Source organism: Sturnus vulgaris, chromosome 3, assembly GCF_052056855.1.
Source record: "Sturnus vulgaris isolate bStuVul1 chromosome 3, bStuVul1.hap1, whole genome shotgun sequence".
NCBI lineage: Eukaryota > Metazoa > Chordata > Aves > Passeriformes > Sturnidae > Sturnus > Sturnus vulgaris.
Window position 1 is genome coordinate 31,033,313 of NC_142245.1, and position 12,048 is coordinate 31,045,360.

At 32.7% G+C, this 12,048-nt stretch overlaps 1 protein-coding gene across 1 annotated transcript in view; it reads right to left on the reverse strand.

Annotated features, from left to right (window-relative positions):
• The window catches only part of DNAH8 (dynein axonemal heavy chain 8), a 114,388-nt gene that overhangs the window by 43,797 nt on the left and 58,543 nt on the right, over positions 1–12,048 (reverse strand). Inside the window, exons 50-58 of the mRNA XM_088162829.1 lie at positions 10,764–11,005; positions 10,541–10,681; positions 7,040–7,268; positions 5,915–6,057; positions 5,225–5,359; positions 3,097–3,219; positions 1,977–2,190; positions 1,320–1,429; positions 568–731 (exon numbers count right to left, since the gene is read on the reverse strand). Coding sequence (XP_088018955.1) covers positions 568–731; positions 1,320–1,429; positions 1,977–2,190; positions 3,097–3,219; positions 5,225–5,359; positions 5,915–6,057; positions 7,040–7,268; positions 10,541–10,681; positions 10,764–11,005 — 1,501 coding nt within the window. The remainder of the gene's footprint in view (positions 1–567; positions 732–1,319; positions 1,430–1,976; positions 2,191–3,096; positions 3,220–5,224; positions 5,360–5,914; positions 6,058–7,039; positions 7,269–10,540; positions 10,682–10,763; positions 11,006–12,048) is intronic.

A 12,048-nucleotide genomic window follows, 5' to 3' on the forward strand; every position in this document is an offset into this window, starting at 1 on the left:
CTCACAATAGTAGTGAGTATATGTCAGGTTTTTAGTAGCAGCTCTAGTGCTACATCTAGAATTTCACAAGAAATTGAAACACAATGAACAGGAAAATAATACTGGTTTTCAAGACATACAGGTCATAGCTATATCTGTTTCATGAATATTTTGAAAGATATTTATAGGAAATGGGTCAATTTTTAGTCATAATCATGCAATCCTGTTTTTTTCCGTGAGAAGAGCAAAGCAATTTTAAATTATCCTATGTGTATAAATTTAGGACACCATAAAGTTCTCTTTTCTACAGTGGAGTAGGCTGAGGGCAGCCAAAGTGTGTGTGGGGGAAAGTAGGTTAAAATATATAATATGTAGATATTTTGATGTTTTCCAGTCAGTCACTAGGTTAATCTATCAGTACATATCATGATATTTGTTGGAATAATACCCCAACGCAGACTGTATATAAAATAATTTTTACATACTGGTCTAATAAGATTAATAATATTGAGAAGTTTTACAGATGTATGAGCACAAATGAAGTAAGTGGTGAGACCTAGTAAATATAAAATGCTATAATTATTATACCTGTCAGAAATTACTCTGGTACATTCATGTTTAAAAAGTCTTAGGATAACAGTGCTGGTTGTGCATTCTTCTGCCTTTATAGTTAACATTCCTTGCCAAATTCTAGAAAGGTCTCGAAGGTTGAAGATATAGTGGAATTTAGATGGTGTAGGTAACATCTTTGCCTAAAGAAAAATATTGTTAATATTCAAAATCAATAACCTAGAAAAAAATCAATATAATTAATAACACATATAAAACATACAATTTTTTAATATTGCTAATTTTCACACATAATACTATGGGAAAACTCTTTAAAGAAGTCACCAAGAGTATCTAATTGTTTGAAAGCAGGATCTATCAGTAAATGTAGAACATCACTACTTACAACATGTAATTTTTTGATGTCTTGCTCTGGTTTTATAAATTAAAAATTATAATTCGTAAAAAAATTGACTCCCTGTTCCTTAGCTATGAATATTAAAACTTTGGGTAGCATGAATTAACTGATTAACTGATAGTTCCATTCATCTGTCTTGTATACTGAAATCTGATATTTTCCAGATTTCATCTCAAAAACATTGTAGCCCATCCTCTGTTTTTTAAATATTATTTGTCTTTTAATTTCCTTTTTTTTTTTTTTTTTTTTTTTTGAGGGGCTGGAGTGGTTTGGTTTTTGTTTGGGTTTTTCTAGATATGATATTAGGGAATAGTTGCCTAAACTAAACTAATAGTCACTCTGTTCATAGAAACATCTTCTCTTGAATTTATACCTTTGTCCGCTGCCACAATATTCTTCCTGTTGAGACCAATTTTTCCACCATTTCACACACTTCAGAGTTGAATTGTCTACAAGGATGAAAGTATCCAGTGGCAATTATACCTGAAAATACAAGACATAATAAACAATTAATCTCAGCTTGTAGGATATAATAAGGTAGGTCGTGACCAAGACAAACAGGTGTTTATTTAAAACATAATTTGGTAAAACATAATTTAAAACTAAGATGAAATTATTTTTTCTCTGTTGTCTATGGCTTTTCTGAATTGGTATAGAAACATCAGGCAGTAAGTGCTGGGTTTCTGCCATATCCTGTATTGACAGCGTTACCAGAATTGAGAAATTTAGCAACAGAGTACATTTCAGACAGATCAGAGGTGCAATGTTAACCTACACAGAAATAGCAGTGCTCATAGTCTTCCAGGAAATATCATTACTTTCTTAATGTTTGTCCAAAATTAGAAAGATAAGCATTTAAAGGGTTTCATTTCTCTTCCACAGCACTATTTTTGCTGTACCACATCTTCAGTTGTTTTACTGGAAGAACTCTGACTTTGCATGATGAAAGTGAGAAAGAAAGCATACTTTTATAAATTTTAAGTTCATTATGAAGGGAAATAAATTGCATTAAAACCAGAGGAAAAAATACCAAAAATTTTGTCGATGGATGAGTTGGATGGCAATGTACAATTGAATACACTAAACTGTCTTTTTAAACGCTGGGGAATATCGTTACGGCCTCCTCCAGGATGGATCATTGCTGCTATTATTTGTACATCTACGATTGTAAGGAAGTCTCCAGGTTTATCCAAGCTGTACATTCCTCTCATTTCCATCATCTGTCGGACAATTTCATTTGTTATCTGCAAATTTATGTAAGTTGTGCAAATTAGAAACTTATGCAAGAAAATAAAAAAATACACCATGGTAATTTAATTTATTTTTTTTTATTCTCCTAATCCATAGAGAGATATTGTTACATGAATCTAAAACCAGATTAAACTACCTTTCTTAGTCATACAGAAGATCTTGGTTCCTGTGATTTTAAATGTCAGGAAAAAAAATTGTTTCAGAGGTGTACTGCCATATAATATCAAGGAAATGTGTTTGTATTCTTTTGAACTAAACAAAATTAAAGAAATTAACTGGGGGAAAAATTGTTTTGTTCCTTATTTTGTTGCTGGAAATTCGGCTACAGATGTTCCATCTATGCTTTTCAGCTCAGTCTTAGGCCTCCTTTGAAGCAAAACAACTGATTATTTTATGCTTCTTTTGGAAAGGTTATTCACTCTTCATTCCACCCTACAGCTCCAGGGTTTGCCCCATAGCAAGTGCTCCAACAATATTCAGCAAGGCTTATGTATGTGCTCACATACCACACCAAAACCAACATGATATGTGGCATGTCACCAATCACAAACTATTATCCCATCAAAAATATTTCAGCCATGTCTTGGGGCCATAATGCAAGACCTAGTGGAGGCCTTGAGTTTTTCATATCCTTTATTTCTCTCTCCAAGGTACTGGCCTTTCTACAGGCAGAAATTTATTTATTAGTGCTCTCAGATTAATGTCAAACTTGATAATATGCTACTTTAACACAATTAGATTTGTTCTCTTTTTTTGGTGTGTATCAGTGGACCAAAATTATAAAGCATTTCCAATAATTAACAGTTTATTAAAATATTTAAGAAGTCCATTGATTCTCATGTATATATATATAAAGCACAGCAATTTGAGAAGAGGTAGTAAATATTAAAAAAGCTTACCTGATCTCCCCATTCATTGATAAATGGCATATTGATATCATCAATAAAAATAGTCATCTTTCTGCCCCCAGGAGGTCCATAAGTACTTCCAACACGTTTGTCCACATAACTCTCTATTGTTCTCTAAAAAGGTAAAGAGAGTTCTCATTTCATATCTAAAGCAACAATATTTAAAATGCATTGTTGAAAAACCTGCTACAGCACTCAGCCAATGACTCCCTCTTTTTGTTAGCAGTTTCATCTTTAATTCTAGCATTAAGGAACCCACTTCCCAAGGAATCCAAATCCTGTCCTGCAATCCACATCTGGCTATCAGAAATTATTATTAGAAATTATTATTAAAATTATTATTTCTAATTAGAAACTATTATTTCATTACCAGCATTATCATTTCCCTGACTAATACCACTTGTTTAATATTTGCAATACAATTGCAGAGCACACAGAGGCAACTTAGATTCCTTTAATTATGATTTCCCAGGTGCCTTGTAAGAGATGTAATGCAAAATTTTAATATTTTGATGTCAAGAAAGAGGATGCAATAGATGAGTAAGACTGATATATAACAGAAATGTTTCTTCAAAGTTCTACATCTCTACAGTCTTTCTAAAGATACATAAACAATGAGAAAAAAAACCACCTTATAAGATGGTAACAGATGTTTTCCTTAGATAAATAATGTTTTCTTTATAAAAACACAATTATAACCCTATATGAATAATGCTGCATGTGCTGTCATAAAGGTAAAGGTATTAATTGTATTTTTGAAACAGAAAATAGATACATCCTTTGTCCAATGCTTTTGTCCCATTTTTACAACACGATATTGATGAGTATTTTAAGATGCAGACACACAAAGAGCACGTGACTAAGTTCAAAAAGAGAAACTGATGAGTCATTACGTAAGAAATCAAGAACTTTGTAGCATGTCTGATGCATCCAAAATCACACAACCTTTCAAATAACTCAGAATGGTGACTCAAAATTATTAAAAAAAAAATCCTTGAGTGTAGTGTAACTCTTTCAAGTTATTAGAAGCATTTCATCTGTTTTTTCTGCTACATCACACCCTCTGTGCCAGAGAAGAGCAAGTCTGGGATTTATTTCCAAGAATGTTCTGAGGAGCCATAATAGGCTCACTAAAGGGCACTTGGACAGAGATGCTGACTGTTCACTAAGCCTTGCATGCATGAAAGGACAGCTCCCTTATTCTGCCTCATTTTCACACAAACCATGACCACAGATCTTACACATAAGAATACCTGCTGGGAAAAACTCAGCAGCCATTCTCTGAGTCTGGAATTTTTTTCAAAATAGTTGTATAATCGATTATTTTTCACCATTTCTTAATAACATTTACATTAGCTTCTTAAAAAAAGACGCTTAATTTTGGAATGGAGTTTGTAAGACCTATTCTACCAATAGATTTTTCAATTAAGAAATGTCCCAAAATGAATTTTCTCCTACCAGAGGCTCATCATTATGCATTCATTGCATTGAATTAGTAATGAAGCCAATTTCACTTACAGCATCACATCCTAGCAAATTAGTAGTATCAAAGCATACCACAGTGTTATAAAACATCCTTTCAATCACTTGAAAAATTATGTGCAGCATTTTTTTTCTATTTATATGGATTTTTACCAGTTACATTGGGAAAGAGAAATTTCTACAAAGTTGTCATGCTAGAGGTCTTTAAATATTGAATATCTGATTCTGAAGTTACTCCTGAGCTGAGGAAAAATAAAATTATCTAAAGGTTGAAATCTGTTCTTTATTTAACAAAAATTAAAATTAACACTATATACTAAAGAATCAGAAAAAACCCAAAATATAAGAAAAATATCTGAAAAGAAAATCAAAGGTCTTTAGCAAAAACATTGATTCTTAGAATTCCATAATGAAAAATCACACACCAATAATGAATATATTTATCTCTATGTGAGTGGCTATATTTTACTCTGATCTACAAAAATAATTTTTAATAGAATTTTTTGAAATGTTGACACGACAGACAAAAAAGATCCTCTGTAACTTAATTCTAAATCACTTATCACCAGAATTAAGTACCCTTTATACACTTAGCAAGGAAATGGTATGCAAGATTGTTTAAAATCTATATTTTTACCTGAAACATAAATGGTTCTGTGGCAGATGAAAAGTTTAGACTTTTACACAAATGCTCTTCTGGGTCATATCTCTTCATGTATCCCTTAATCATGACTGTCTTCGCAGTCCCCTGTTCTCCTATGAGCAAAACAGCCTGTAACAGATATTTAAACCACATAAGTAATATCAAAACTTATATTTATATATGCATAACAGAGCTTTTTTTTTGAGAAATGAATAGTTTCTGTGTCTAGTTTTAAATGCTACATTTTTTAATAGGTTTTTCTTGTCACCATATGCACTGAGACCATATGTGGTTTTCATCCCACAGAGATTCTCCAAGAAATTTCTTTGCAGATTTAAAAGAGAAAGGAAAAAACAAGAATGTGCTAGAGGACTTTCTTCCAATTGCCAAACTTCTTCCAGTTTCTGACACATCTGATGTAAGAGTCTCTTTTAGTGGATGACCCTAAGAAGGCTTCCTGTAAATTCCTTCCTTTATATTGTAAAGGTTTGTTCATGCACAAAAGTAATTACAGAGGATCCATGTTAAGAAAATAAAAATAAAACAATATAATAATGCACCTGGGAAGTAATGACTAGAGACAATGATAACAAGATAAAGAACGATTGTAACATCCTGTTACTTTTTGTTTTCTATTTATTTTATATGGTGGGTATATACTAAAATATGTAATCTTGTACTTACCTTCTTTTGTTTTGCAATTGTGTTTATCAAAAACTGAGTCCTGGTATTATCAACATTTGGAACCAGAATAGATGCATAGTCGGGGACATGATCTGTTGGATAAACAAATTCCTGAACTTTATTACTCCAATGCTCCCAGGCACCTGAAATGACCAAAAAAAAAAAGAAAAAGTAGTAGTGGAAAATTTAATAATATTCTGATCATGTTCAATACGTTCAATATTTCATGAATACAATAATTTAAAAAACAGATATTATAGAAAGAATACTACAAAATATAAAAAGGGATAAATTTTACCAAATCCATCTAAAATCCACCTAACAAAGGACATTCTCGGTCATGACCTGTAATTAGTCTACAACCCTACTAAATGTAGATTATTTATTAGTATTTATTAAATTTATATATACTTATATAAAACTTATATCCTTAAATAAAAACCCCAACGAATGTTTACCTAGAAACTAATTCTCACACTGCTAGTGAAAAATTACAGAACATGACAATATGGATTACATATGTGTACACTAAATCAATGTTGCTGGTAAAAAAGAATTAATCTGGATATGATAGAAATTAATTTCTTCAGAAGAGAACATACTCTGTCACGACACTGTTTTTTGTAACAACGGTTGTGTGTGCTAGTTAAACTAAAAAATTTGTTCTAGAAAATAGCATACTATTCAAAATATCAAGAATCAAAATATCTCACTATTCTTACAATTGTATAACATTTCAGCTTTATGACTGGTTATTAGACGTGAGTAATAATTACTAAGCAAAATTAAAATCAGATTTTATTCCTTTAATAAAAACTACCAGCTGTAAGAAAATTAAACATAAAATAATATTAAGCTAGACTGAACCAGCCTAAGCACAAATTATCTACAAATTGCAGGCTGGCTAAATTAATAGAAAAGTAGTTTGCAAGAAGGAAATTATAAAGAAATAATAAAATGTTAGCAATGAGCACTCTATATCTTGTCTCTGACTTCTTGCATCCACAAATGTGCTCGCACTACACTGCCAAAATTCTCAGCTCATAGGACTGTATAATAAGGACTAAAGCAGTAACACAGTTCTAAAATGACAGTTTGAAAAAAAATATTGGTTCTTTTTCTTACCACGATCATTAACATAAAACTCATACATCGTTTGACTGCTGCCACGAGGGATTTTTGGTAAGTCTAATTTATTATCATGAGCTCTAATGAAGGCTTCAAGTTTATCTCTACTGTCCAGCTCCAGAAGGGCACCTAAACTCCACATTATTGCAAAGTTGAACAATCTATGCAGACGTTGTGCCCCACGATCTTCCTTCGATGGAATCAAGCCCTCCAGAAGATTAATAGACTGAAAGCATTTTAAAATATGAATTTAGAAAATATTACATAATCACTTTTTATTTACCTATATATGTATATTTATTTATATGTACTATTTATATGTATTCAAAATATAAACCAACACGGATTACAAAAAATACCAAACATAAAATTCAGAACAACAAACCAAATAAAATTTATTAAAGATAGCTATATAGGATTGAATGAAATGTTCAAAATTACTTAGGTAATTTGATCAATTTTAAATTATGCCTAGAAAACAAATGTCATTTATGAGCTAGGGTAACAAAACTTTTTAGGGGATTTTATAATATTCAGAACTCCAGGAATAGGCAAAGCTTAGCCATTTCTTTCCATTTTTAAGCATGGAAGAATTTTCAGCATCTGTCTGATGCATTTATCTCAATTATGGTATAGTTTATGTATCTATCACATTAACTTCTATTTTTTCATTTTTAAGAAAATAGATTCAATTATTCTATTATGTGATTGTTTCACTCTGTTTCTAAGGAACTAGAGTCCAGATTCTAGAAAAATAGTATCTAATTGTTATCTACAATTTTGTGATATTGCTTATGAATTCGGATGTTTGACTGTTAGGTAACCCTAATTGTACACCCTTTCTATAAAAGACAGTGTGCAGCATATTGTTTCAAAATACATCTTTTTAACAGTGAAACAGATTTTCAGTCTGCTCTTGGAATTAGTACTCTTTTTGCTGTCTTGCATCTCATATTCAGAGAGGGAAGTAAATAGTAACACATACTTCTAATGTTTGCCCAGCATTTCGTTTGCAACAGTGGCCAGAAGAGGAAAAGAGTAAAATAAAACAATCTCTCTTGGCTTGTGGTGGTGCTGGGATAGTACTGCCTGTTGGTACCCTCTTCAGCTTGTGACTTTCTGAACAAGACACAAGTTTTATGCTTTTATAATCCCATGTGGTTTTTTTCCACCCTTCAAATAGCAACACTGGTCCTGAGCCTACATAAACTTTTATTGTCTATTACAACCTTTGGCTAGATGTCCCATAGGTCTGCTATTCATGGCACTGAACAGTTTGTTTTCTTCCTGTGTGAACTCCTTCATGCTTATCTTCACTGAATTTCATTTGCCATTTTATTACCTATTTATTCAGTCTCATAAAGTCTGTCTACAGTTCTTCATGGTTAGTTATTTTGTCCTTAATACCCTGAATAATCTAGTATCATCAATAAATTTCTTCACCTAAAACTTTTCCAAATTGTTTATGAACATTTTGAGCAGCACTGATCCCAGCAAAGGTGCCTCAGGATCAGTGATAACTTCTGTCTTTTCTGAGACTTGATAATTCATTCACACATTTCCTATCTTCTGATACATTGTTTATCTAGAAATGAAACTCCTGCTATGACTATTTAGCATCCATGTAAATGCCTAGTAAAGAATGATGGCAAACCTTTGATCCTTCATGCAGACTACATCAATCAGATCTCCTTTAGCTGCAAGTTTACTGGCTTTTCCAATAGGCTAGTAAGGCGGGATAAATCTAAACAAAAATCTGGTGTTGAATCTCCCAAGGTAAATTATATTTGTCTACCTAATGAGGTGGGCCAGAGGATGCATAAAGAGTTAGAAAGTCAGTGGAAATTACAAGGAGAAAAATAAAAGTGAGATCACATTTTTATGAAGCCACTATAAACCTGTTGTACATAAATATGCAACTCAAATTGTGAATGCTAACAAATGGCACAAAATCAGGTACATTTGCGTGTTTGGGTGAACATCCAAAACCGAGCTTTGGAACTCAAATACAAGTCTGCCAGATGCAACTGCTTCGATTTGGTTGTAATTTTTGAAAATGCATGAACTAAAGAGAAGCAGCATGTCCTGAATCCTACAATTGCTAAAAGACACAAGACCCAACAAACCAGGAGGCTGATAAGGTACAGGGCTTCTGCACAGAGACCATTTATGGCAAAGCTGGGATTTTAATGTACAAGGAAGGTAAAAATCTCTGGTGTCACTGGCTCTTTGATAACACAAGCATGGAGGCCTGCTAAGAGTTATTTGCTTCGTCACAAATGTGACAGAAACTTAATAGAGATTATCATTCACACAAAGAAACATTCAATGCAGCTTAAATCAGGGAAATATTTCCCTGATCAAGCAGCATGAATAAAGCACTGACTTGCTGGCACTTCCTAACAAACGCTAATCAAAAAGAACAGAAAGTTTTGATCACAGGAAAAAAATTTTCCATGAAGACAAGCTCAGTTCAGAAGTTTCACAGATAAGAAATGTAGAAGAAAAATAATACCTCTCTCAAAAGCATTGTGCATTGCACACCATAAAGTGGTTAGTTCAGTTGTTTCTGCTGGGGACTTTAATTCTAAAGATACTCCAATTGCATTTGATACCCCACAGTTAAGCGCTCCAGCATTTACTGTGGCTGTTAGTTTGCACTAAAATACTTCACAATCTAGAAAATCTGAAACCAACTCTCTAATGATCAGCAAAAAGATATTGGGTGCAAATTAGGTAGTTTAACATTAAACTGGAGTGTTATCCAAAACATTACTTTGTCTAGACTCTTCTTCAAGGGCACCACTGAATTTTTTATAAGTGTGTCAAAATAAAAGGGAGATTACATAGACAAATGGAAAGTCTGGAAACTTAGAATCTGCAGATGACAACAGACTCATAAACTAATCAACAGGAGATATGCAGTACAGGACTGAAAGTCTTGCAAAATCTGCCAAACACAAATTTATGTTATTCATAAATCACTGGTATAGTTTGGACTCCATGCAAAGTAGAATTCCAACTGATATGAAAGGAGAGGCAAAAACTACTACATTGACCTTGAAAGAGCTGATGGACAGAATTACACCTATTACATCTGAAGATAAAGAGATAAACAGAATTCTTCTTCTCTCTCTCTGCTGACACTGCCAGGAGAGATATAGTGATCCTTATCAAAAGTTTTTTGCATTAAAAGAACCAAAATGAATCTACTAGCTTATTAAACATACACTTCTGGAAATTTACTAAAGCTTACAAATTCCAATCATTAGAAGACTAGCCTAGGTATGAGGCAATACAGAGAAGAAAAATTTTCTTCTGCACATATCCACATTTCCTCTTATATCGCCCAAGAAAAAATATTGATTTTGAGTTTTTCTTTGTCACAAGACAGTATTTTCAAATTAAATTTCATGGTTATCAAATATTCTCTTTGCTATTTCTACACTTTAACTGTTGTCAGTCAATTCATACAGACTCATGCAGTATCTGTTTTACCTGCATAATGTAGTTACATTCCAGAAGCTCCATTTTGGGGTTAAGGTTTAGTTTCATATACGTATATGCTGGTTCAAAGATTCTGTCATACAAACTTTGCAAAAGTTCAGCTTCCTGAGCAGTACGTTTTTTCAGCCATGCCTGAAAAAAACATGCACAATAATGCTCAGTATAAAATGTATAACGAGGTATAATAAGGAGTAGCCAGTGATAATTATCCTACCTGCAATATTGGTCTCCAGCTGAGGACAGAAGAACTGATGAAGACCATACCCATTCGAGAAACTGTTGCTGGAGAGGCATTCTCAATGTTGTGGACCTCAAATAACAGTTTACATGAAGGAGACATAGGAATTCGATCTCCATTTGCAAGGGTGAGGGTCTTGTTATCATCCAAAACTGAATTTAAATTCTCAATCCAGATTGCGTCTACAGGACCATCTAAAACCAGAAATACATTTTCACCTGGAAAAATAACCAAGAGAAATAGTTAATATCACATCACTGAAAAAGCAAGAAAATAAGTGTACAAAAGAATGTTTGGAACTTAAACATCATATAAAAATTTATTTTATTTATTGCAATTTCTGCCATTTATATGAATGCTCATTCCTAAATAAATGGCATACTTAGTTAAAGAAATATATTTGAAACAATCGGTAGCAAATGAGGGCACAAAAACACCTGTTTTGTGTTGAATATTTGGCTGGCTACCAGATAGAAACTGTGCTATTCTCTCTCTCTACCCTCCCTCAACACGACAGAGGGAGAGAACACAATAAAAATGTTTGTGGGTTGAGATAAAGACCGGGAGATCACTTGACAGCTGTCATAGGCAAAACAGACTCAACTTGGAAAACATTATTTTATTGCAAATTAACATAGATATGGATGATGAGAAGCCAAGACAAACACCTAGAACACCTTTACCCCACCCCATTTTCTTTCTCCAGATTCAATCTCTTTCTTCACAACCTAATCTAACTCTTCCTCCTTCCTCCTCCTGCCCCAACCCTACTCTAGCAGCACAGGGAGGTTAGGCAATTTAGTATTTTTTTGCTAAAATAAGGATTCTTTGAGCGACTAAACAAGAGACATGGAATATTGACAGGTCCCTCTCAAGTAAATGAAACCTATGTTCGCTTCTCTGTTCTTAAAATCTGGTTATTTTTCTTATATTTTGAAATATAAATATAGATGTAAATACCTAAGTTTTGGCAATTAAATTTTAGAATTCTGGCTTCATTTGGAATATAGAAATTTTCTATTAGAAAAAACATATGCATTTCCAGTGTAAGAAATTCAAATGTCTTTTAAAATTAACATCCTTCTAGGAAGGTTCCATAGAAGAATTCCCTTTCTTTAATATATTTATTCGTTCAGATACAAATGAAACACTGTGAAAAGGAATTTCATTATGCCAATCCTAAAATATTAAAATATAAATATGGGTAAGCAATGTATGTAAAACCATGAGAATAACATTATTATAAAGACAGTGCCATTAG